Below are 27,764 nucleotides of genomic sequence, written 5' to 3'. Positions count from 1 at the left end.
TTTTGAGTGTACAGTTTAGACTGAGACATGATGAGCTAGCCAACTAGATGTTTAGCTTATGTCACAGAGAGGCACACACACACAGTGGACGAGGTGAGTAAGTGACTGAGGCTGTGTGAGTCAAATGCAGTGATTTATTTTTGTGCAGTGATTTATTTTAGACAAAGAACATTTTACATTTACATCCCGCCCTGAATGTATGCCGGGGGTGGGGCCCACGGCAGCACCCGCTGCTCGTTGAGAAGAGTAAGAACGATACGTGCTTTCACGTCAGAGTCTCCAAAAGTTTCCAATAACACCAGAAAAAGTTACTAGATTTGTCGCTAGTTGATTTTTGGAAAATGTGATGCTGAATACTCGCTAAATATAGCGACAAAGTCGCTAAGTTGGCAACACTGTAGGCCACTGCCCTGTAAATTCGCAGATTCGTCACTCATTGCTTCAAGCTACACCCACCAAACGTGAGGAAACGAACCTCAAAGCCTGTTCAATAACATTTTTGGGAAACGAGTCATTCAGTACAAACCGTTCCGCAATGTAGCAAACGTTCAAGCGAACTGAACGCACCTCTGGCACGCACAATTGACCCACCCGCTTACAGAATTCCATTAATTACTCAAAACAAAGGTGAATGTTTCGATAGCCATTGGTTGAAACGCGTGTCAGTCTAAATTAATTTTGACCAATAACTACATTCAGTGCATACATCTTCATCCCTATTGGTCTTAAAAAATGTAATAATCAAGAGTGTCCTTCTCTCATTGCTCTATGTACATGTCAATCAAGTTGTTCCACCCATATAAAGACTACCTCTTGGTTAATCATCTATTTGATTGGACAAAAACCACGGAGAGGACTGTGCCTAAATTATTCTTAAAGGTCCAATGCAGCCATTTTTAAGTACCTTTATACTGTGATCGTGTTCAATTAAAATAGTAAAATAAAAAATATATGTAGCTTCTTAGCTTTTGCTAGGACTGTCTGGGAGTGGTCTGAGAGAGGAGAGGAAAACAGAAAATGAGCTGTTATTGGCAGAGAGGTTTGGAATGATCTTTTGTCTATTAACTAATTTACTGCATGGTGATGTCACCATTGAAGGCCAAAATTTGATACAATCTTGGTTTAAAAATGAGCACATAGCCTTCTGCTACAAGAGGACAATACATTATGTAGCTATCAGAAGAAACTCAGGCAGTGACAAGCAGGCCTATATGAGTTGGATTGAAGCCCCTAATTGTGTCCTGTTGTGTTGGTTGATGTCACTGGTGTGTAATATCATCTGGGATCATCAACCATATTGATTCTCTATACCATTGTCAACACAGCTATTAGTCCTAAGAGCTTCCTCAGCAAGTCTGTATCAAGCCTATGGTGTATGTGATTAATGACTATAGACCCTAGAGCAAGTGTTCCACAACATCATGGCATTGCTCTGTCTGTCTGTCCAAAAAGCTCTCTCAGCGCCCTTTTAAACTTAGTGAGCGTTTCAATCAATGTTATCACTTTAACTGGATGTTGGTGGATTGGGTATCTATAGGAACTCGTAGAGGCCTCACCTGTACCATTGATTATGAGCTATGGTTTGGCATGAATTATAAGACGGCTTCATGTAGACAAAAAAAGAGTATAACTCCTGTTGAAAATGTTCTCTTCACTTCCTCACCCCAACCTTGATAAAGGTACTTTATGTTCCTAATATGAAAAGGTATTGTCACACATCCAGGACAGCAGGAAGGTTTCTCATTGGGTGAAAACAGAAGCGGTGCTATTAGGCCCCTGTAGCTTATACGTTTTAAGGTTTGATCACTTTATAAAATTATGACAAATAAGACACTTTGAATGCAATTTATTGTGGCATAAATGTTTCCAAAAGAGCGGTACAATAAATGTTACAAAGCACTTTCAAATCTGTCTAGAGTGTGGCGTGTTTAGCAAGGTAATGCTGTTCACAGTATATACAACTGATTGATACACAACTGGAACACAATAAAACCTCCCCTAACAGGATTACATTATGTACAATAAACAGTATTTAAAGATTACAACTTAGCAATATACAAACGGGGCACAAAAGTTTATAAAAATGTTATTGTTCAAAGTTTGGCTATGACAGGCTGTTCATGCAAGAAGTAAAGCCAGGTTGCTATGAACCTCAAAATGCTCCACAAATCAAACCATTATAAGCTATAGATATTCTTTAATTCATTCAGCTACTTGAACTAAATGCAAATAAACAAGCCTATAGGCAAATTGACCTATTGGTATCTTCACTGGTATTTTGTCAAGATGACAATTCAGCTTCTTTTCAAGCAAATCTCACCTGCTGTGTTGTTACAGCCATTGACCTGGGCCCGGTTTCCCAAAATGCTCTAGGTTTCATTTAGCTCTAAATGGCTAAGAAATCAAAATGATGCTGCCTGCCGCACTGCTCATCTGTACAGAGGACCGAGAGCCCTAAGTGGTTGGTTGTAACAGGTTTATTACAAATGTATTTTATCACAGAGGCCTGTGAAATTTATAATTTTTCAAAATATGCTTTTGGTAAACTGGGTCCTGCTCTGGTCAGATCTGCACTTCTGTCATAACATAACTGGGGTTTTTCAAAGCCGGCAAAGCTGAAGCTCAAGGTGTGCTGTGTCAAATTGCATCCCCTCAGCATGAATGCATAATCTACCCTGAAAAAGCTCTGCTAAGAGATAACCTCTGCCATTTATCATCTCAAATCGTCTGTGTGAAATAGAGTAGGGCCAGGGAAAGGGGATGATCCATACGACTCAATGGATGGCTTCGCCGTTTGCTCACAACAGAAGAACAAAATTACAGTGCTACCTCTGTACAATCAGAAGCACATTTCTTTCTGTGACCATTTCACCCCAACCCAACCCACTTTCCTTTTTACAATATTCACATAACATGATGAATACAGTACATTTTAAACAGTCCTTTAATGTATAAAAAAAGAGCAACACTGGATTGACTTAATCTCAACATACAAACACAGTAAAAATACAAACATTAAAAACTTGATCAGTCATATTTAGGCTACTCTTTATCCCCACCCCAACAGCAAAACGAAAACAAATGCATTTACAGTACCGTGACATTACACATGACATAATACCTAACAAAAAGGAAAACAGATTTCGTTACATCATGGTGTTGCTGCCTTTTCTATGGGGAAAAATATAAAAAGTAAAAAAAAAGATAAATGTCACAGGCCTTCTGTGATAAAATACATTTGTATTAAACCTGTTACAACATTCGCTCGAGGCTTTTACAACCAACCACTTGGGTTTCTCAGTCCTCTGTACAGATGAGTGGTGTGGCAGGAAGCATCAAATTGATTTCTTAGCCATTTACAGCAAAATGAAACCTAGAGCCATAATTGAACTGATATATCTTGTGGGTCGTAATAGCTTCAAACAGGCTGTCCACTCGCCTGTCTCGAAAAGGCACTCTCTACGGGTCGGAAACTACCGGATGCATCCGCTTTTCAAGGGAAATGGAAAGAGAGCCTGTGATGAGACTTCCGTTTTGGACGTTAACAAGGCGACACTCCATCTTAACTCCTCCTCCACATTTACTGGATTGGTTCAACAGTGCAGAAGAGAACTTCTCCTGACAGTTAATTTTTCTCGTCAGGACCAGAAAGACAGAAACGCCTGCTACGTTAGGTTAACAAAACCTAAAGATGAGCAGAGGAGTTTCAAAAAGGCCTTTTAGCTGCCGACATTGTGATAAGCCTGGTAAACTAAAGGAATATAGATGTATATTGTATATTTTATTTACTGCAATGTATGATACAAATACGTAAATCTATTTTGGTTTCATATTATGCATAACAATGTTTTTTCCAAATCAATAGAAATATCATAGTAAAATCTACACATGCTGTATGCTCCACGTACAGTAATAATATCAAAAGAAAAATAACTAATATGTAATACAATATGGTACTACTTTATCCAATCATAAACAGAACACAAAGTATCTCTGTCTGTGACGTTAGAAGATGGATTCCCAAGTCCTATGTAAACCTACTAACATATTGTTAATGTAATCATATGTATGCATGTACGGTAGTACACTCACTGTAAATATGTGTATGTATCTATGCCGGAGATTACAAAATGATCTATTCCAGCAAGATTTACTTGGGTGAATTTCAGGCTATGTGGAGTGTACTGACAATTGGTTCCTATCTTCAGACATGAATGTGTTTCCTTTAGTAGTTTTATGGGATCCAAATTCCACCACCACCCAGCAACAACTTACATCTTTAGAGTGTAACAAAAGTGAATAAAATCTCAGATATCAGCAAGTAACAAAAGGAAGAAAACACCCAAGACACTTGAAATGGAAGATGAATCCGAGTTGATCGGTTATCTTGCTCATGGAGGTGTAACTCAAAACAACATGATCTGATCTCATCTGATCTACTGTAGAGCAATCTCATATACATGTCCTAACTGACTCCAATACCCAATACCAGGGTTCTAGAGGCTGTCTTGACTTCCTTGTTTTGACCTCCTCTTGAGCTTATTGGACAGTCAGACGCTAAACCTCTTGTTTGATTGGCTTCAGGTTAATTAAAAAAGACTAATGATGTCGGAAGTCTGTGACTTGACTTCCCAGTAAACAAACCCCAAACAAGAAGCTTGAATAGTGTAAGAGTTAGTGTTTTGTTTCATCACGTTATCTCTGGATCCACAACTGACAAAGGAATCCTCATCCTTCGTGTTCCACGATGGGATAATATTGAGAGAAGTTGGGAGAGGAGAAGAAAGATGGAAAGGTGGATAACAAGTGAGCGGGAGAAGAAGGAGTGGAAGCAAGAGGATGTGAGAGAGAAGACAGGGTGAAAATGGATTGGTGGATGGGAGATTGGGGGACGTATGGGCCGGGGTGGTCGTGTTTACTTACAAAACTACAATTCCCACAAAGCACTGTCCGTCACTAATCTCCCGTCCATCAATCCATTTTCATTCTGTCTTCTCTCTCACATCCTCTTGCTTCAGATGTCAGGGGTCATGTCTGTGGGCAAACGCTTGGCAGAGTTTCTGTACAGGTTGATGTGCAGTCTGATGCCCACTGGGTAAGGTTTGGGGGGTATGATGGGGTAGTTTGGGGCTACTCAGATTTATGGCAGTACAGGTCTTTAAGAGCTTTCAGTTCCTCTATGAGGGTTTTGTTCTGGTTCTCCAGCACGGCAACGCGGTTCTCCAGACACTTGACATACTCCTTCTTCTTCCTGCGACACTCGCGGGCCGCCTCTCTGTGTGACAACAAGGACCAAGACACAGTCAGGGAAACCACCGGCTATTGGCTCAGCTAGCATGGGATGTTACACAGCATCTCTCTAGGTTCTTGGTTACACTTTACTTAATGCAGACAGGTGTAATGCTTTACTTGTAGCATGTATGAGCCATTATAATGTTTTACTAGAAGTCGCACAGGTCTTGGCTAAATTGAGTTCACAGTGGACCATAACTAAAGAGAACCTCACTCTGACTGTATGTCCTTACCTATTCTTCATGAGTCTGACCTCTCTCTTGCGGGTGACTTCTACCTCTGGGCCCCCCTGGCCAGACAGGGCAGGGGAGGAAGCCATGACCACCCCAGAGGCGATGGTGCTGTTGGGGACCGTGCGGATCTGGTAGGCCTGCATATCTCCAGACGCAGCTAGGGAACAATGGAATGATACAGGAGGTCAAATATGGAGCCATGTGTTTGAAATCTACTACATTGCAGTTGTAATGTGCAGAATCACTGATAATGTGCAGAAGCAATTCTGTGCCTCTCCCTGCTCAAACTGATTCCATTCAAACACGCCGATTGTCTGTTTGTGTGTTTATCCATATCAAGAGGTAAGGCCAGTGTTTGCACTACCACTCACCTTGCACTACCACCTGGTTGCTGGGCACCAGGATCTGCTGGCCGTCTGAGGTCTGGGCGTACTGCAGGATGGTGGTGCCCTGCTGGGCGGCCGCAGTGTTGGACATGGTCAGGGTCTGCAGTCCCTGGACCGCATCTGTTCCGTTATTGGCCAACTGGATCGCACCGCCTTGGGTGATGGCGACTGGGAGAGGAGAGGGAGGTGAGAGGGACGGGGCGAGAGAGAATGAGAGAGGCAGAGGCAGAGAGAGAGAGAGATCAGAGAGAGATATGAGAGAGAGATATGAGAGAGAGAGACAGATAGAGAGAGAGACAGATAGAGAGATGAGAGAGAGATGAGAGAGAGATCAGAGAGAGAGATGAGAGAGAGAGAGAGAGAGAGAGAGAGACAGATAGAGAGAGAGACAGAGAGAGAGATGAGAGAGAGAGATGAGAGAGAGAGAGAGAGAGATCAGAGAGAGAGAGAGATCAGAGAGAGAGAGAGATGAGAGAGAGAGAGAGAGAGAGAGAGAGAGAGAGAGAGAGAGAGAGAGAGATGAGCGAGAGAGACAGCGAGAGAGAGAGGCAGAGAGAGAGAGAGACAGAGAGAGACGGAGAGAGAGAAGAGATACAGAGAGAGAGTGGAGCGAGACGGAGAGAGAGAGAGAGAGAGAGAGAAGAGACAGAGAGAGACAGAGAGAGAAGGAAAAGACAGTTTGTGAATAAGGTTGCAACATAAGCAACTAAAGATCTTGCTTAAACTACCCTCTTACTGTAAATAACCTCTTTGTCAGTGACATTGTTGAGTAAAAGAACAAAGGGTCAAAGGTGACGTACTGTACTGGCCACTGCTGGTCTGGTAGATGGGGCATGATGTGGGCATGGTAACCGTGGTGATAGCGGGTGCTGGGTCCTCTTCCGACTTCTCTTCCTCAATCCTGGGAACCCCCGGGGTGTCACCTGACGACAGGTCATTCAGGATCTTCCTGTTAGGGTCAGAGGTCAGGACGTTAGATAAAACACACACACAAACTAACAGTACTCACAGTACAGCATTATCACACACACACACACACATCAACGTGTACCTGTATGAGGGGCGACGTGAGAGGATCTCTCTGCGTTTCTGAGAGTCAGTCACACTGTCCACTGACTCCTGGGAGTCTTCACTCTCTGCTATGGTGGAGATCTGGAACAGTTCAATCAGGTGTGTTAGTGCTGGGCTAGTAATAATACTTGCTCTATCACAGTATATTCTTCTTGTGGCCTGTTGTGGTGGTCAGAGTTGTACCGGGGTGCAAAGTTATTGTATCTAAGCTAACGTTTTAGCTAAGGTATTTTTATCATAATGAGACAAACCTCTATAAATGAAAGGTTAGATGAAAAGGTCTACTCACCTGAACAGTCTGGACCTGTGGTGACTGTATGACAGAGGGCTGAGAGGCCTGGATGACCCCGTGAACCTGGACCGTCTGACCGTTGGGCAGCTGCACCAGGGTGACCGTAGGACCACTGGACGTGGCGTGGCCCGCTGCCATGGAAACCTGCAAAGCATAAACATAATCCTGCTGTCCAGGGGGGACACACACCTATGACTAGAACCCCCGAGTCTCTCCTAGTCTGGAAAAACTTGGGGTTTTCTGGGCCCTACTACGTACGTTTATAAAATACCTGTTTGCTACATTATTTTGTGTGTATGGGTACGTATTTCTTGTGTGTATGAGAATGAAACGGTAGCGTGAGTGATATCAGTATATTCTGTGACATCCTACTGTCTCAGCCTGGTCATCCTACTGTCTCAGCCTGGTCATCCTACTGTCTCAGCCTGGTCATCCTACTGTCTCAGCCTGGTCATCCTACTGTCTCAGCCTGGTCATCCTACTGTCTCAGACTGGTCATCCTGCTGTCTCAGCCTGGTCATCCTGCTGTCTCAGCCTGGTCATCCTACTGTCTCAGCCTGGTCATCCTGCTGTCTCAGCCTGGTCATCCTACTGTCTCAGCCTGGTCATCCTACTGTCTCAGCCTGGTCATCCTGCTGTCTCAGCCTGGTCATCCTACTGTCTCAGCCTGGTCATCCTACTGTCTCAGCCTGGTCATCCTACTGTCTCAGCCTGGTCATCCTACTGTCTCAGCCTGGTCATCCTGCTGTCTCAGCCTGGTCATCCTACTGTCTCAGCCTGGTCATCCTACTGTCTCAGCCTGGTCATCCTGCTGTCTCAGCCTGGTCATCCTACTGTCTCAGCCTGGTCATCCTGCTGTCTCAGCCTGGTCATCCTACTGTCTCAGCCTGGTCATCCTACTGTCTCAGCCTGGTCATCCTACTGTCTCAGCCTGGTCATCCTACTGTCTCAGCCTGGTCATCCTGCTGTCTCAGCCTGGTCATCCTACTGTCTCAGCCTGGTCATCCTGCTGTCTCAGCCTGGTCATCCTACTGTCTCAGCCTGGTCATCCTGCTGTCTCAGCCTGGTCATCCTACTGTCTCAGCCTGGTCATCCTACTGTCTCAGCCTGGTCATCCTACTGTCTCAGCCTGGTCATCCTACTGTCTCAGCCTGGTCATCCTACTGTCTCAGCCTGGTCATCCTACTGTCTCAATCTGGTCATCCTACTGTCTCAGCCTGGTCATCCTACTGTCTCAGTCTGGTCATCCTGCTGTCTCCTGCTTGCATCTTACATATGTCTGGCTCTCGCTGAACTCGGGGGGTAGATGACAGTCAGTGGAGGCTGGTGGGAGGAGCTAGGAGGACAGGCTCATTGTAATGGCTGGAATGGAATCGATGTGGTTTCCATATGTTTGATGTGTTTGATACCGTTCCATTTTTTCCATTCCAGCCATTACAATGAGCCCGTCCTCCTATAAATCCTCCCACCAGCCTCCTCTGGTAGATGACCATATTTCTAGTACCACAGGGTCTCTCTGTGAGTCATAGATCTCTGATGTAATGTGTGTATGTGTGTGTATGGAGTGTCAGCACATTCCCTATCAGTCAGTGAGTACCGTATTTTCTGCACTATAAGGCGCACTTAAAAGCCTTTAATTTTCTCAAAAAACGACAGTGCGCCTTATAATCCGGAGCGCCTTATATATGGATCAATTGGTTAATTGGTTGATCCATACTGGTTGTACACGGCGCTCAAGGCGCTCTGTCAAAATGTTTCAGTATGAAAAACCAATAAAAACAATTTAATAATAATGAAATGTTTCAGTACGACTGGTAAACTACAAAGCCGCACCGCTTGCAGCATTACGGCTACCGTAGTCAGTAAACACCGGTACTGTGCTTACTCACAGTCCCACACCACTTGTGTGTGTATAAAGACCCCAAAATTGTTGTCAGAACGCTTAATAAAGTTTGACTTTATCTGACTGTTTTGTTGACATTCCCTTTAGCACAGCTCCATCTAGTGGATGCATAACGCAACCCCAGTCAAACGTTTGACTGCAGTATCTTCTATTCTATGCGCCTTATAATCCGGTGCGCCCTATATATGAAAACAGTTCTAAAATAGGCCATTCATTGAAGGTGCGCCTTATAATCCGGTGCGCTTTATAGTGCGGAAAATACGGTATGTAGCAATTTGTAAGTCGCTTTGGATAAGAGCGTCTGCTAAATGACGAAAATGTAAATGTAAATGTAAATGTAGTAGTGTGTGGTAGATGTAGCAGTTTGTGGTAGATGTAGCAGTGTGTGGTAGACGTAGCAGTGTGTGATAAATTTAGCAGTGTGTGGTAGATGTAGCAGTGTGTGGTAGTAGTGTGTAGTAGATGTAGCAGTGTGTAGAAGATGTAGCAGTGTGTGGTAGACGTAGCAGTGTGTGATAATGTAACAGTGTGTGGTAGATGTAGTAGTGTGTGTAGCAGTGTGTGGTAGATGTAGTAGTGTGTGGTAGATGTAGCAGTGTGTGGTAGCTGTAGCAGTGTGTGGTAGATGTAGCAGTGTGTAGTAGATGTAGCAATGTGTAGTAGCAGTGTGTGGTAGATGTAGCAGTGTGTGGTAGCAGTGTGTGGTAGATGTAGCAGTGTGTGGTAATAGTGTGTGTAGTAGTGTGTGGTAGATGTAGCAGTGTGTGGTAGATTTAGCAGTCTGTGGTAGGTGTAGTAGTGTGTGGTAGATGTAGCAGTGTGTGGTAGATTTAGCAGTCTGTGGTAGGTGTAGCAGTGTGTGGTAAATGTAGCAGCATGTGGTAGATGTAATAGTGTGTGTAGCAGTGTGTGGTAGATGTAGCAGTGTGTGGTAGCAGTGTGTGGTAGATGTAGCAGTGTGGAGTAGATGTAGCAGTGTGTGATAGATGTAGCAGTGTGTGGTAGATGTAGCAGTGTATGATAAATGTAGCAGTGTGTGGTAGATGTAGCAGTGTGTGGTAGATGAAGCAGTGTGTGGTAGATGTAGCAGTGTGTAGTAGCAGTGTGTGGTAGATGTAGCAGTGTGTGGTAGCAGTGTGTGGTAGATTTAGCAGTGTGTGGTAGTAGTGTGTGGTAGATGTAGCAGTGTGTGGTAGTAGTGTGTGGTAGATGTAACAGTGTGTGGTAGTAGTGTGTGGTAGATGTAGCAGTGTTTGGTAGATGTAGCAGTGTGTGTAGTAGTGCGTGTAACAGTGTGTGGTATATGTAGTAGTGTGTGGTAGATGTAGCAAAGTGTGTTAGTAGTGTGTGGTAGATGTAGCAGTGTGGTAGTAGTGTGTGGTAGATGTAGCAGTGTGTGGTAGATGTAGCAGTGTGTGTAGTAGTGTGTGGTAGATGTAGCAGTGTGTGGTAGATGTAGTAGTGTGTGGTAGTAGTGTGTGTAGCAGCATGTGGTCGATGTAGCAGTGTGTGGTAGATGTAGCAGTGTGTGTAGTAGTGTGTGGTAGATGTAGCAGTGTGTGGTAGATGTAGTAGTGTGTGGTAGTAGTGTGTGTAGCAGCATGTGGTCGATGTAGCAGTGTGTGGTAGATGTAGTAGTGTGTGGTAAATGTAGCAGTGTGTGATATATGTAGCAGTGTGTGGTAGATGTAGCAGTGTGTGATAAATGTAGCAGTGTGTGGTAGATGTAGCAGTGTGTGGTAGATGTAGCAGTGTGTGATAGTAGTGTGTGGTAGATGTAGCAGTGTGTGGCAGTAGTGTGCGGTAGATGTAGCAGTGTGTGGTAGATGTAGCAGTGTGTGGTAATAGTGTGTGGTAGATGTATCAGTGTGTTGTAGATGTAGCAGTGTGTGTAGTAGTGTGTGGTAGATGTAGCAGTGTGTGGTAGATGTAGTAGTGTGTGGTAGTAGTGTGTGTAGCAGCATGTGGTCGATGTAGCAGTGTGTGGTAGATGTAGCAGTGTGTGGTAAATGTAGCAGTGTGTGATAGATGTAGCAGTGTGTGGTAGACGTAGCAGTGTGTGATAATGTAACAGTGTGTGGTAGATGTAGTAGTGTGTGTAGCAGTGTGTGGTAGATGTAGTAATGTTTGGTAGATGTAGCAGTGTGTGGTAGCTGTAGCAGTGTGTGGTAGATGTAGCAGTGTGTAGTAGCAGTGTGTGGTAGATGTAGCAGTGTGTGGTAGCAGTTTGTGGTAGATGTAGCAGTGTGTGGTAGATTTAGCAGTCTGTGGTAGGTGTAGTAGTGTGTGGTAGATGTAGCAGTGTGTGTAGTAGTGCTTGTAACAGTGTGTGGTATATGTAGTAGTGTGTGGTAGATGTAGCAGTGTGTGGTAGTAGTGTGTGGTAGATGTAGCAGTGTGTGGTAGTAGTGTGTGGTAGATGTAGCAGTGTGTGGTAGTAGTGTGTGGTAGATGTAGCAGTGTTTGGTAGATGTAGCAGTGTGTGTAGTAGTGCGTGTAACAGTGTGTGGTATATGTAGTAGTGTGTGGTAGATGTAACAGTGTGTGGTAGTACTGCGTGGTAGATGTAGCAGTGTGTGGTAGTAGTGTGTGGTAGATGTAGCAGTGTGTGGTAGATGTAGCAGTGTGTGTAGTAGTGTGTGGTAGATGTAGCAGTGTGTGGTAGATGTAGTAGTGTGTGGTAGTAGTGTGTGTAGTAGCATGTGGTCGATGTAGCAGTGTGTGGTAGATGTAGCAGTGTGTGGTAGATGTAGCAGTGTGTGGTAGCAGTGTGTGGTAGATTTAGCAGTGTGTGGTAGTAGTGTGTGGTAGATGTAGCAGTGTGTGGTAGTAGCGTGTGGTAGATGTAACAGTGTGTGGTAGATGTAGCAGTGTGGGGTAGATGTAGCAGTGTTTGGTAGATGTAGCAGTGTGGGGTAGATGTAGCAGTGTTTGGTAGATGTAACAGTGTGTGGTAGATGTAGCAGTGTGGGGTAGATGTAGCAGTGTTTGGTAGATGTAGCAGTGTGGGGTAGATGTAGCAGTGTGTGTAGTAGTGCGTGTAACAGTGTGTGGTAGATGTAGCAGTGTGTGGAAGATGTAGCAGTGTGTGATAGTAGTGTGTGGTAGATGTAGCAGTGTGTGGCAGTAGTGTGCGGTAGATGTAGCAGTGTGTGGTAGATGTAGCAGTGTGTGGTAGCAGTGTGTGGTAGATGTAGCAGTGTGTGGTAGATGTAGCAGTGTGTGTAGTAGTGTGTGGTAGATGTAGCAGTGTGTGGTAGCTGTAGTAGTGTGTGGTAGTAGTGTGTGTAGCAGCATGTGGTCGATGTAGCAGTGTGTGGTAGATGTAGCAGTGTGTGATAAATGTAGCAGTGTGTGGTAGATGTAGCAGTGTGTGTAGCAGTGTGTGGTAGATGCAGCAGTGTGTGGTAGTAGTGTGTGGTAGATGTTGCAGTGTGTGTAGTAGTGTGTGGTAGATGTAGTAGTGTGTGGTAGATGTAGCAGTGTGTGATAAATGTAGCAGTGTGTGGTAGATGTAGCAGTGTGTGTAGCAGTGTGTGGTAGATGCAGCAGTGTGTGGTAGTAGTGTGTGGTAGATGTTGCAGTGTGTGTAGTAGTGTGTGGTAGATGTAGTAGTGTGTGGTAGGTGTAGCAGTGTGTGTAGTAGTGTGTGGTAGTAGTGTGTGGTAGATGTAGTATTGTGTGTAGCAGTGTGTGGTAGATGTAGCAGTGTGTGGTAGATGTAGAAGTGTGTGGTAGATGTAGTAGTGTGTGTAGTAGAGAGACAGGGAGGCAGTGTAGGCTTACATGTGAGTGGTATTAGTGATGAGGTACAGTACCAGTATGTAGCAGGGTACTAACCTGTGAGTGGTAGTAGTGATGAGGTACAGTACCAGTATGTAGCAGGGTACTAACCTGTGAGTGGTAGTAGTGATGAGGTACAGTACCAGTATGTAGCAGGGTACTAACCTGTGAGTGGTAGTAGTGATGAGGTACAGTACCAGTATGTAGCAGGGTACTAACCTGTGAGTGGTAGTAGTGATGAGGTACAGTACCAGTATGTAGCAGGGTACTAACCTGTGAGTGGGCGATCTGTTGGCTGTCTGTCTCTGACACTTCTGTGTCTCCTCCCTGCTGAACCTCTGCTGCCGACTCCATGGTCATCGACTTAGCTGTTGGAGGAAAGGGGAGCGGAGGATATTAGGGTTAGAGAAGACTTTCTGATGCATATCTTGTTATGATCAACAAGGAGAAAATCAGAGTAATGCTGATGATCATTTCAGCTGGTTTGACCTAGTTTGTATAAAGAAAATGGTAGTAGCCTTAGTACTTAGTAGTATTTTCTCCAAGTAATTATTTTGAAGGATTCAACACAATTGATAGTTAACTGGTATTTGGTATTATGGTATTACCATACATTTAATTAATCTTCCTGTACAGTTCATTGGAAGGATATCAGTGGAAAGCCTCTCAACCAACTCTGTCTGTTAGCCAAGTGTTTGTTTGTGCAAATCAATATAAAACTATGACCACAGATGTCCTTCCAGTTTTTATGAATACAGTAGCTAATAACTGAAATAGAATCTGTTTATAACTGACAAAGTTGTATACGTCTTGTGTCACTCAAATGTCACTGGCAACATGATAGCTTTTACCTTCTTAGAAGTAAAGCAGGGTGAAGCCACTTCTCACGGATGTGACTGAGAGGTCAAGTGAAAGTGAATATGGCACAGTCACAGACAGAGCTCAAGGCTATTCCTGAGCTTTATCATAGTCTTCTACACTGAGTATACTTAAGCAATAAGGCCTGAGGGGGTGTGGTATATGGCCAATATACCATGGCTAAGGGCTGTTCTTATGCAAGACGCAACGCGGAGTGCCTGGAAACAGCCCTTAGCCGTGGTATATTGGCCATATACCACAAACCCCTGAGGTGCCTTAATGCTATTATAAACTGGTTACCAAGGTAATTAGTGCAGTAAAAATAAATGTTTTGTCATACCCGTGGTATATGGTCTGATATACCATGGCGGTTTGCCAATCAGCATTCAGAACACGAACCACCCAGTTCATAAAAAACATTAAGATGCTTTTTCCATGACATACAGTGCCTTGCAAAAGTATTCAACCCCCTTGGCGTTTTTCCTATTTTGTTGCATTACAACCTGTAATTTAAATTTATTTTTATTTTTATTTAATGTAATGAACATTCACAAAACAGTCCAAATTGGTGAAGTGAAATGAAAAAAATAACTTGTTTCAAAAAATTCTAAAAAATAAATAACGGAAAAGTGGTGCGTGCATATGTATTCACCCCCTTTGCTATGAAGCCCCTAAATAAGATCTGGTGCAACCAATTACCTTCAGAAGTCACATAATTAGTTAAATAAAGTCCACCTGTGTGTAATCTAAGTGTCACATGATCTGTCACATGATCTCAGTATACAGTTGAAGTCGGAAGTTTACATACACCTTAGCCAAATACATTTAAACCCAGTTTTTCACAATTCCTGACATTTAATCCTAGTAAAAATTCCCTGTTTTAGGTCAGTTAGGAGCACCACTTTATTTTAAGAATGTGAAATGTCAGAATAATAGTAGAGAGAATGATTTATTTAATATTCCCAGTAGGTCAGAAGTTTACATACACTCAATTAGTATTTGGTAGCATTGCCTTTAAATTGTTTAACTTGGGTCAAATGTTTTGGGTAGCCATCCACAAGCTTCCCACAATAAGTTGGGTGAATGTTGGCCCATTCCTCCTGACAGAGCTGGTGTAACTGAGTCAGGGTTGTAGGCCTCCTTGCTCGCAAACGCTTTTTCAGTTCTGCCGAAAGATTTTCTAAAGGATTGAGGTCAGGGCTTTGTGATGGCCACTCCAATACCTTGACTTTGTTGTCCTTAAGCCATTTTGCCACAACTTTGGAAGTATGATTGGGGTCATTGTCCATTTGGAAGACCCATTTGTGACCAAGCTTTCACTTCCTGACTGATGTCTTGAGATGTTGCTTCAATATATCCACATAATTTTCCTTCCTCATGATGCCATCTATTTTGTGAAGTGCACCAGTCCCTCCTGCAGCAAAGCACCCCCACAGCATGATGCTGCCACCCCCGTGCTTCACGGTTGGGATGGTTTTCTTCGGCTTGCAAGCCACACCCTTTTTCCTCCAAACATAACGATGGTCATTATGGCCAAACAGTTCTATTTTTGTTTCATCAGACCAGAGGACATTTCTCCAAAAAGTACGATCTTTGTCCCCATGTGCAGTTGCAAACCGTAGTCTGGCTTTTTTATGGCAGTTTTGGAGCAGTGGCTTCTTCCTTGCTGAGAGGCCTTTCAGGTTATGTCGATATAAGACTCATTTTACTGTGGATATAGATACTTTTGTACCTGCTTCCTCCAGCATCTTCACAAGGTCCTTTGCTGTTGTTCTGGGATTGATTTGCACTTTTCGCACCAAAGTACGTTAATCTCTAGGAGACAGAACGCGTCTCCTTCCTGAGCGGTATGACGGCTCCGTGGTCCCATGGTGTTTATACTTGCGTACTATTGTTTGTACAGATGAACGTGGTACCTTCAGGCATTTGGAAATTGCTCCCAAGGATGAACCAGACTTGTAGAGGTCTACAATTCTTTTGCTGAGGTCTTGGCTGATTTCTTTTGATTTTCCAATGATGTCATGAAAAGAGGAACTGAGTTTGAAGGTAGGCCTTGAAATACATCCACAGGTACACCTCCGATTGACTCAAATGATGTCAATTAGCCTATCAGAAGCTTCTAAAGCCATGACACCATTTTCTGGAATTTTCCAAGCTGTTTAAAGGCACAGTCAACTTAGTGTATGTAAACTTCTGACCCACTGGAATTGTGATACAGTGAATTACAAGTGAAATAATCTGTCTGTAAACAATTGCTGGAAAAATTACTTGTGTCATGCACAAAGTAGATGTCCTAACCGACTTGCCAAAACTATAGTTTGTTAACAAGACATTTGTGGAGTGGTTGAAAAACAAGTTTTAATGACTCCAACCTAAGTGTCTGTAAACTTCCGACTTCAACTGTATATACAGTGAGGGAAAAAAGTATTTGATCCCCTGCTTATTTTGTACGTTTGCCCACTGACAAAGACATGATCAGTGTATAATTTTAATGGTAGGTTTATTTGAACAGTGAGAGACAGAATAACAACAAAAAAATCCAGAAAAACACATGTCAAAAATGTTATAAATTGATTTGCATTTTAATGAGGGAAATAAGTATTTGACCCCTCTGCAAAACATGACTTAGTACTTGGTGGCAAATCCCTTGTTGGCAATCACAGAGGTCAGACGTTTCTTGTAGTTGGCCACCAGGTTTGCACACATCTCAGGAGGGATTTTGTTCCACTCCTCTTTGCAGATCTTCTCCAAGTCATTAAGGTTTCGAGGCTGAAATTTTGGCAACTCGAACCTTCAGCTCCCTCCACAGATTTTCTATGGGATTAAGGTCTGGAGACTGGCTAGGCCACTCCAGGACCTTAATGTGCTTCTTCTTGAGCCACTCCTTTGTTGCCTTGGCCGTGTGTTTTGGGTCATTGTCATGCTGGAATACCCATCCACGACCCATTTTCAATGCCCTGGCTGAGGGAAGGAGGTTCTCACCCAAGATTTGACGGTACATGGCCCTGTCCATCGTCCCTTTGATGTGGTGAAGTTGTCCTGTCCCCTTAGCAGAAAAACACCCCCAAAGCATAATGTTTCCACCTCCATGTTTGACGGTGGGGATGGTGTTCTTGGGGTCATAGGCAGCATTCCTCCTCCTCCAAACACGGCGTGTTGAGTTGATGCCAAAGAGCTCGATTTTGGTCTCATCTGACCACAACACTTTCACCCAGTTCTCCTCTGAATCATTCAGATGTTCATTGGCAAACTTCAGACGGCCCTGTATATGTGCTTTCTTGAGCAGGGGGACCTTGCGGGCGCTGCAGGATTTCAGTCCTTCACGGCGTAGTGTGTTACCAATTGTTTTCTTGGTGACTATGGTCCCAGCTGCCTTGAGATCATTGACAAGATCCTCCAGTGTAGTTCTGGGCTGATTCCTCACCGTTCTCATGATCATTGCAACTCCACGAGGTGAGATCTTGCATGGAGCCCCAGGCCGAGGGAGATTGACAGTTATTTTGTGTTTCTTCCATTTGCGAATAATCGCACCAACTGTTGTCACCTTCTCACCAAGCTGCTTGGCGATGGTCTTGTAGCCCATTCCAGCCTTGTGTAGGTCTACAATCTTGTCCCTGACATCCTTGGAGAGCTCTTTGGTCTTGGCCATGGTGGAGAGTTTGGAATCTGATTGATTGATTGCTTCTGTGGATAGGTGTCTTTTATTCAGGTAACAAGCTGAGATTAGGAGCACTCCCTTTAAGAGTGTGCTCCTAATCTCAGCTCGTTACCTGTATAAAAGACACCTGGGAGCCAGAAATCTTTCTGATTGAGAGGGGGTCAAATACTTATTTCCCTCATTAAAATGCAAATCAATTTATAACATTTTTGACATGCGTTTTTCTGGATTTTTTTGTTGTTATTCTGTCTCTCACTGTTCAAATAAACCTAGCATTAAAATTATAGACTGATCATTTCTTTGTCAGTGGGCAAACGTACAAAATCAGCAGGGGATCAAATACTTTTTTCCCTCACTGTACTGTTCTGAAAGGCCCCAAAGTCTGCAACACCACTAAGCAAGGGGCACCACCAAGCAAGTGGCACCATGAAGACCACTTTAAGCCATACACTCCACAGAGCTGGGCTTTACGGAAGAGTGGCCAGAAAAAAAGCCATTGCTTAAAGAAAAAAATAAGCAAACACGTTTGTGGGAGACTCCCCAAACATATGGAAGAAGGTACTCAGGTCAGATGAAACTAAAATTGAGCTTTTTGGCCATCAAGGAAAACGCTATGTCTGGCGCAAACCCAACACCTCTCATCACCCCGAGAACACCATCCTCACAGTGAAGCGTGGTGGTGGCAGCATCATGCTGTGGGGATGTTTTTCATCGGCAGGGACTGGGAAACTGGTCAGAATTGAAGGAATGATGGATGGCGCTAAATACAGGGAAGTTCTTGAGGGAAAACTGTTTCAGTCTTCCAGAGATTTGAGACTGGGACGGAGGTTCACCTTCCAGCAGGACAATGACCCTAAGCATACTGCTAAAGCAACACCTGAGTGGTTTAAGGGGAAACATTTAAAATTCTTGGAATAGCCCAGACCTCAATCCAATTGAGAATCTGTGGTATGACTTAAAGATTGCTGTACACTAGCGGAACCCATCCAACTTGAAGGAGCTGGAGCAGTTTTTCCTTGAAGAATGGGCAAAAATCCCAGTGGCTAGATGTGCCAAGCTTATAGAGACATACCCCAAGAGACTTGCAGCTGTAATTGCTGCAAAAGGTGGCTGTACAAAGTATTGACTTTGGGGGGGGGGGGGGGGGGGGTGAATAGTTATGCACGCACACGTTTTCTGTTTTTTTGTCTTATTTCTTGTTTGTTTCACAAGAAAAAATATTTTGCATCTTCAAAGTGGTAGGCATGTTGTGTAAATCAAATTATACAAACCCCCAAAAAATCCATTTTAATTCCAGGTTGTAAGGCAACAAAATAGGAAAAATGCCAAGGGGGGTGAATACTTTCCCAAGCCACTGACCAGGTGAATCCAGGTGAAAGCTATGATCCCTTATCAATGTAACTTGTGAAATCCACTTCAATCAGTGTGGATGAAGGGGAGGAGATAGGTTAAATAAATTATTTTTAAGCCTTGAGATAACGGAGACATGGATTGCGCATGTGTGCCATTCAGAAGGTGAATGGGCAAGATAAAAGATTTTGAAGTGCCTTTGAACGGGATATGGTAGTAGGTGCCAGGCGCACCGGTTTGTGTCAAGAACTGCAACGCTGCTGGGTTTTTCACGCTCAGCAGTTTCCCGTGTGTATCAAGAATGGTCCACCACCCAAAGGACATCCAGGCAACTTGACACAACCGTGGGAAGCATTGGAGTCAACATGGGCCAGCATCCCTGTGGAATGCTTTCGACACCTTGTAGAGTCCATGCCCCCAATGAATTTAGGCTGTTCTGAGGGCAAAATCAAGGTGTTCTTAATGTTTTGTACCCTCAGTGTACATTGTACATATGCAGTACATGTAAGTGAGGGAGTTAGGGTAACCCTTTGACAATGTGATTTATATTAGGAATGTCCTGAGACAACCTCTGGAAAACTGATGGGTGTGTCGAAACTTATTTGAGACCGACATTGTACTGGAGTGAGGAAGCGGCCCATTTCTGGGTTATAAACACATGCGCGCATCACACTAGAGGTCTTCACGGATCCACCTGTACCTGAATACCCAGATCCAGAATTCGAAATAATGTCACTGGTCTGGGTCAGATCTTATATGATTGTCATGGGTCTCGGGTGTGTGTAATTTTAACTGACTTGTCCGGAAGGACCCATATAGATCCGAATGTTACTGCTGCAGTAGAGCGAGAGAGAGAAATTGTATAATTTATGCTGCTGCTCTTTGCTTTTCATGAGAGTGGCGCGTGTAGCTTGTTGTTGGCCAATCATAGGTCATCAAAGCATCAATAGGCTACAGTCATAGAGCCTCGCTCCTTGTGTGGCAAAAGTTAGGAGATATCTAATCAATGGAAGATGGAATTAAATGATGGAGTTAAAAGTTAAAGGAGAAGGATAGGCTACAGCGACCAAGAGCCAACAGGTAGGCAATGTGAAATGTGGCAAAGTTGGTTCCTGTTTCAGTAGCATCTTTGTCACGTTTGCGTGGGTCAAACAAAAACACCCTGATGATTGGTTGACAAAAGAGCCTCCCACAATGCAGGCGATGACGGTAGGATGAAGTTGGCGAAGAGCAACTGCAGAAACTTGCAGTCGACTACAGTCAAAACTTAATGACCCAAGATAACCCAAGATAGACCAGAGCCTGTCGTTTCCAATGGGAGCAAATCATAGTGGGCAGAACAAGCAAGAGGTGGGTGGGGCCAAACACAAGCTAGTGAGATCCTATTGGTTCTAGCATTTATTTGCATATTTCCGTTATAGCTGTGAAGTGCATGTGTAATAACTCAATTCACCCTTGCACTCCTTCTAAACAACACCATTTTTTTTAAACTTAAAGTCTACAAACGGTAAAGTCTACAAAACGCAGTCCACTCTGTTTGTTACAGATTCTAGTTTTGGAAACAGAAAACTGTATGGAGATCAAATTAGCAGAATGTCGGCCAAATTACATCTCGCTCCATCTTCTCCCACTGCTGGCCACTGGGCTTCCTCTCATCACCATATTTGGTAGTGAGTGGAAACACTAGCCGTATGCTTAAAATTTATACTCTGGTGAAATATCTGGCTTATTGTTCTGTGGTATTAGCATCCCAATATTGTGACAGGAGTACGGGCAAGTGGGTGTGTTGAAAGGAAAGTAGTGGGCGTGTGGAAAGGAGTGGGTGTGTCGAAAGGAAAGTAGTGGGCGTGTGGAAAGGAGTGGGTGTGTCGAAAGGAAAGTAGTGGGTGTGTGGAAAGGAGTGGGTGTGTCGAAAGGAAAGTAGTGGGCGTGTGGAAAGGAGTGGGTGTGTCGAAAGGAAAGTAGTGGGTGTGTGGAAAGGAGTGGGTGTGTCGAAAGGAAAGTTGTGGGCATGTGGAAAGGAGTGGGCGTGTGTCGAAAGGAAATAAGTGGGCGTGTGGAAAGGAGTGGGTGTGTCGAAAGGAAAGTAGTGGGTGTGTGGAAAGGAGTGGGTGTGTCGAAAGGAAAGTAGTGGGCATGTGGAAAGGAGTGGGTGTGTCGAAAGGAAATTAGTGGGCGTGTGGAAAGTAGTGGGTGTGTGGAAAGGAGTGGGTGTGTCGAAAGGAAAGTAGTGGGCGTGTGGAAAGGAGTGGGTGTGTCGAAAGGAAAATAGTGGACTTGTGGAAAGGAGTGGGTGTGTCGAAAGGAAAGTAGTGGGCGTGTGGAAAGGAGTGGGTGTGTCGAAAGGAAAATAGTGGACTTGTGGAAAGGAGTGGGTGTGTCGAAAGGAAAGTAGTGGGCGTGTGGAAAGGAGTGGGTGTGTCGAAAGGAAAGTAGTGGGTGTGTGGAAAGGAGTGGGTGTGTCGAAAGGAAAGTAGTGGGCGTGTGGAAAGGAGTGGGTGTGTCGAAAGGAAAGTAGTGGGCATGTGGAAAGGAGCGGGTGTGTCGAAAGGAAAGTAGTGGGCATGTCGAAAGGAGTGGGTGTTTCGAAAGGAAAGTAGTGGGCGTGTGGAAAGGAGTGGGTGTGTCGAAAGGAAAGTAGTGGGCATGTGGAAAGGAGTGGGTGTGTCGAAAGGAAAGTAGTGGGCGTGTGGAAAGGAGTGGGTGTGTCGAAAGGAAAGTAGTGGGCGTGTGGAAAGGAGTGGGTGTGTCGAAAGGAAAGTAGTGGGCGTGTGGAAAGGAGTGGGTGTGTCGAAAGGAAAGTAGTGGGCGTGTGGAAAGGAGCGGGTGTGTCAAAAGCGCCCTGCTATAGGTTAGACGGTTTTGATTGAGCTGTGTTTTTTTCCGCGCAAATACCGCACATTTAGCTATTATACTGCAAGTTTGTACTTCTGTTCTGAAGCCAGAGGATGAGTCTGAGTCGTATATCACTGTTAGTTTTACACAAATAATGGTACATTTTCAGTTATAAAACTGACGATTGTTTATTTTGGATTAAAAGTATTGATGATGGGTGTACTGTTACTTCATGCGTTGTATGTGTGTGTTTACTGTGACACTGATATTGGCTACTTGGTAGACTTCCCACGCCTTGCCGGACAGTAGTGCTTGTTAAGCAGGAGCGAAGGGCACTGTCCCCCGGTGTTGTTGCCGAGGGGACCGAGTGGCGCAGCGGTCTAATGCCTCTAGCACTGCATCGCAATGCTACAGACCCATCACTACAGACCCAGGTTCGATCCCAGGCTGTATCACAACCGATCAGGAGTCCCATAGAGCAGCGCACAATTGGCCCAGCATCATCTGGGTTAGGGGAGAGGTAGGCCGCCATCATTGTAAATAAGAATTTGTTCTTAACTGACTTGCCTGGTTAAATAAAAAACAATGCCCTCCCATTGAGTAGTATACTATGTATGTATCAAGGCGACATCTATATGGTTATCAATATTAGTTATTTCTTGTGTAGGCTGCTATCCTGCTTGAAATAAAATCATGTGAGAGAAAAAAATGTGCCATGTCAGCGACCACCAGCAACACAACCTTGATAACCAGCAGGCACGTCGATACAACACTGGTGCACTGGTTGCCGGCTTATTGACTCTTCGTGCAGAAGAAACAAATCGGCCCAATTAGCTGATTCACTTTCGATTCGCCCCATACTCCAGCCGCCATATTGGGTTGCAGCTACCCATACTTGGACCGGTGGGTTCAAAGCATCTCAATGGCCAATACATTGCATCAGCAATCCAGGGTGTATATACATAATTGGCTGAGCCGGAGGAGCGCGTAATCCTGCTGTTGAATTCATTGCGGCCAACAGGTCAAACGAACGACTAAAATGAACGAGTCACTCGGAAAAACGAATCATGACCGAAAACAACAACACAGAGAACGAGAGAGAGAGAGAGAGGAAAATCAAATCGTCAGCGGCACCATCGAGAACGACGGAATGATGGGCGGAACGATGGGCGGAACAAGCCGAATGGCTGACCGAGTTAACCGAAGTCATCCCGAAAGTGGGCGGAAAATAACAAACATTTAGGCTAGAACGTTGCATCCGAGCGCCCTCCAAATCTTTCTGCTTCAAAGTAGCGTTTATTATAAAAATGTTTTACATTTAGGGAGGTTACTTTGTAGCGACTAGTTGGCACCTGCCAAGTGCAATTGTTAGGATGTGGCTACCTGTGGTGTGTCTTAATTTACGACTATACGTTTTCTGTATTTTCTTAACCTGGTGTTTTATTTATTTTATATTATTAGCTATGTAGCTTGTATTGTCCCTGTTTTGAAATGTATTATTGATCTTCAATAAAAATAAATAAAAACAAGACCAATAATTGTTACCTTTGACAGTGTAGGAACATGGGTGTCGTGCTACCTGGAGCACAGGGGACTAACGCTTGTGTAGGCTGCTATCCTGCTTGAAATAAAATTATGTGAGAGAAAAAAATTTACCATGTCAGCGACCACCAGCAACACAACCTTGATAACCAGCAGGCAAGTCGATACAACACCAGTGCACTGGTTGCCGGTTTATCGACTCTTCGTGCAGCCCAATCTGCCATGCAAAACGGTCTCGAGTGGAAACAAATCGGCCCAATTAGCTGATTCGCTTTCGATACACCCACTCGCCCCATACTCCAGCCGCCATATTGGGTTGCAGCTACCCATACTTGGACCGGTGGGTTCAAAGCATCTCAATGGCCAATACATTGCATCAGCAATCCAGGGTGTATATACATAATTGGCTGAGCCGGAGGAGCGCGTAATCCTGCTGTTGAATTCATTGCGGCCAACAGGTCAAACGAACGACTAAAATGAACGAGTCACTCGGAAAAAAATAAATCATGACTCTCGAGTCAGTAGTTCAAAAAGAACGAATCGTTCGCGAACTGCACATCACTACCATTCAGTAGATTAGAAGATAAGCTAAACTCCGTGACAAGACAGAGAGCCACATGGAGAGTGCGGCCGCCGCCTCTGTGACATACCATACATACATAGGTTACCATTGGTTTTACATTTAGTTCAAGATAATTTTGGTCAACTTTTAAGCGCAATATGAAACATAATATAATTCTGTATAATAAGTGAATATCCAAAATAGACCTACAAAAAAACTGAGTAGCCTAATGTGTTTGAGAATGTTTCGACTAGGCTACTCTTATATAACTTTATTTTGGCAAACAGACCGACTAGAGGCAAATAGACTAGCGTGACATGATGGGACATATTATTGTAGGGACATATCATTGTAACAACCCAGGCATATGGATACATAAACCACATCCAAATCTGGGCACTTGTCTAGGTTTATTTATTTTAGACCAGGCAAGCAACAACGGTTCTCCCAAAGAGTTGATTTGACTAGTGGACAAAAAAATCGACAAATCTCATATCATGGTGAAGCCAATATATAATTTTGCACTTTAAGAATTGAAATTCAAGAATACCCAGAGTTTTCGTAACAAACAGTATTTAGCAGTTGAGTTTGGTTTAACACCTGCATTTTGTAGGCTTCATGAAATCTCCCTTTGCATTTCTATTCTACAGGCTAGGCTGCTGCGCAAGAAGTTCAACTGCGCGCAAATATCCTTCAATCTTTAGAGGGACATACTATGATTTCATGACAGGACGCATTTGCTTGTAAAACCGCATCACAGAATATGCTGTCCAAACAAGCAACGTTCCACTCGATCTTGGCTGGCGGGCTAGCATACTCCTCATTCCCTGTCTTTTTCCAGGCTACTCGCCGCAGCAGCAGCAGCAGCCTCCCCTCCCTCCTTGTCTGCATGACTGCCTGTAATAAGCCCGCCGCCATGATTTCTTTGTTCCTCCGGGCCGAAATTCGGCCAGACTATATCTTATTTGGGACGCGCTTTGTCTCTCTTCCTCCCGGACACTAGTCTTCTCTTACCGATACAGACTCCCTCCGTCACTCCCGGGCCCTCGGAGCTCCACTTTTATTCAGGCCGACACGTAAGAGACCGCGTCAGGCTACACCTCCGTCGCGTCACCGAAAACAACAACACAGAGAAGAAGAGAGAGAGGAAAATCAAATCGTCAGCGGCACCATCGAGAACGACGGAATGATGGGCGGAACAAGCCGAATGGCTGACGGAGTTAACCGAAGTCATCCCGAAAGTGGGCGGAAAAGAACGAACATTTAGGCTAGAACGTTGCATCCGAGCGCTCTCCAAATTGTAATCTTTCTGTTTCAAAGTAGCGTTTATTATAAAAATTTTTTACATTTAGGGAGGTTACTTTGTAGCGACTAGTTGGCACCTGCGAAGTGCAATTGTTAGGATGTGGCTACCTGTGGTGTGTGTTAATTTACGACTATACGTTTTCTGTATTTTCTTAACCTGGTGTTTTATTTATTTTATATTATTAGCTATGTAGCTTGTATTGTCTCTGTTTTGAAATGTATTATTGATCTTCAATAAAAATAAATAAAAACAAGACCAATAATTGCTACCTTTGACAGTGTAGGAACATGGGTGTCGTGCTACCTGGAGCACAGGGGACTAACTGTGGTCCTCTGTAGCTCAGCTGGTAGAGCACGGCGCTTGTAACGCCAAGGTAGTGGGTTCGATACCCGGGACCACCCATACACAAACATGTATGCACGCATGACTGTAAGTCGCTTTGGATAAAAGCGTCTGCTAAATGGCATATTATTATTTTTATTTTTAACGCTCCCTCACTTTCTTTCAATTTGAGAATACATGGAGCTGGTAAAACTATTTCTGGAAAATTAATTTACCACTAACATTCCATGAAAAACAATAGAATGACAAACCAAATAAATATGTATAGCAGCTGTGGTGTCTCAAAATATGTTGCTAATTATGCTGTGATGATAAGAATTCCGCTGACGCTGTACTTTGATTATAAAGGTTTATTTATATCAAAGGGTTCCAGCATCAATCTGTTAATATGTTGTTTCTCCCCGTCCTTTGTTCAAAACATGGTATTTATATCCTATGTAACATTAGATGGGTGGTTTTTGACAGACCAATCCCCGGCCTCCCCACATATCTCCAAATGTCCTCTATTCCAAGAAACCTATGTAGTAATGCTTTCCAGATGTTTCAGCAAAGCAGAGTAGAGTTCATCCATTACACCATTTGCAAATGTCAGCAAAATCATAGACCCTCAGACACTACACAGCCTAGAGGTAAGTAAATGGTGGTTTCCTCCCTGTCTTCTCTCTGGCGGTGGCGGGAATGATGAACTGTAGGCTACATGTGTGCACTGCCGAAGCCTGTTGGAGGCTTGACCACTTTGGCCAATCAGAACGTTGATCAAAAATCTGCTGCTTGGCGGAGTGTGAGAGTGAGTTTAGCCACATGAACCTTATCATCACACCAAGGAGATCGAGGATCCAAATTCACTGTGTGTCTACCTTGATGTTCATAAAACTCCACGGACCCCCTCTTGCACAGTGGAAACCAGAAAGATATGTGACCACTTGATTACAGCGACACCGTTCTGCCGAGGACACCAAACCAGAGTGGCCACTGCAAAGCCAAAGGAGCCTGACCCTCTCTGGAAGTTGCTGGGGCCCTGCTTGGGATATTTAGCCTATATTGGCTAATGGTTGAGACGCATGGCCCATTCTAGCTTGGTATGTCAGGGTGGGCAATTGGAAATGTGAATTGGGCCAAGTTGGAGGTCATAATGCATTTAGGTTATAGTTAATTGAGATGTATGAATACACCACACCAAAAGCTTGATGTTATGGCTGTTTTCAAATGAATTTCCTGCTATTTTATGTAGCAATGATTTATGTTCACTACTTGGTCAATTGATTTGATAGCCTGTTTAATCTATGCAAATACATTATATGAATTGATAGTTCACATCTGTTTTATTTTGTTCTGTAATAAGGTAGGCCTCTATTGTAACAATGTGTTCAAGCTAATCAAATAAAATCAAATCCAATTGTATTTATCACATGCGCCGAATACAACAGGTGTAGACCTTACCGTGAAATGCTTACTTACAAGCCCTTAACGAACAATGCAGTTCAAGAAATAGAGTTAAGAAAATATTTACTAAATAAACTAAAGTAAAAAATAAAATAAAAAGTAACAGTGGAGCCCACTGGCTCCAGGTCATCTATAAATCACTGCTAGGCAAATCCCCGTCTTATCTTAGCTCACTGGTCACCATAGCAACACCCACCCCTAGTCTGCGCTCCAGCAGGTATATCTTACTGGTCATCCCCAAAGCCAACACCTTCTTTGGCCGCCATTCCTTCCAGTTCTCTGCTGCCAATGACTGGAACGAACTGCAAACATCTCTGAAGCTGGAGACTCTTATCTCCCTCACTAACTTTAAGCATCAGTTGTCAGAGCAGCTTACCGATCACTGCACCTGTACACAGCCATTCTGAAATTAGCCCACCCAACTACCTCATCCTCATATTGTTATTTATTTTGCTAATTTGCACCCCAGTATCTCTATTTACACATCATCTTTTGCACATCTATCATTCCAGTGTTAGTTACTAAATTGTAATTATTTTGCACTATAGCCTATTTATTTATTGCCTTACCTCCATAACTTACTACATCCGCACACACTGTATATATATTTTCTGTTGTATTTTTGACTTTATGTTTTGTTTACCCCATATGTAACTCTGTGTTGTTGTTTTTATCGCACTGCTTAGCTTTATCTTGGCCAGGTCGCAGTTGTAAATGAGAACTTGTTCTCAACTGGCTTACCTGGTTAAATAAAGGTGAAATAAAAATAAATAAAAAACAATAAAATAACAATAACGAGGCTATATACAGGGGGTACCGGTACTGAGTCAATGTGCGGGGGTACAGAGTAGTCAAGGTAATTTGTACATTTAGGTAGGGGTAAAGTGACTATGCATAGATAATAAACA

The 27,764-nt window shown here is 43.7% G+C and overlaps 1 protein-coding gene across 1 annotated transcript; it reads right to left on the bottom strand.

Moving 5' to 3' along the window:
• Nucleotides 1–2,896: 2,896 nt before the first annotated feature.
• Nucleotides 2,897–24,916, bottom strand: LOC311128882 (cyclic AMP-responsive element-binding protein 1-like). The gene is made up of 8 exons (XM_084161103.1): nucleotides 24,780–24,916; nucleotides 13,234–13,328; nucleotides 7,272–7,418; nucleotides 6,963–7,063; nucleotides 6,712–6,860; nucleotides 5,897–6,079; nucleotides 5,526–5,682; nucleotides 2,897–5,275 (listed from the first exon to the last, which is right to left on the bottom strand). The coding sequence occupies exons 2-8, from the start codon at nucleotides 13,318–13,320 to the stop codon at nucleotides 5,131–5,133; spliced, it is 969 nt and encodes a 322-aa protein (XP_084017229.1). The 5' UTR covers nucleotides 13,321–13,328; nucleotides 24,780–24,916; the 3' UTR covers nucleotides 2,897–5,130.
• Nucleotides 24,917–27,764: the final 2,848 nt, after the last annotated feature.

This window comes from Coregonus lavaretus, assembly GCF_964263955.1.
Source record: "Coregonus lavaretus genome assembly, chromosome: 5".
NCBI classification, from domain to species: Eukaryota; Metazoa; Chordata; class Actinopteri; order Salmoniformes; family Salmonidae; genus Coregonus; species Coregonus lavaretus.
The sequence above is the reverse complement of the archived record's forward strand: the minus strand, read 5'-3'. Positions and strand labels throughout refer to the sequence as shown.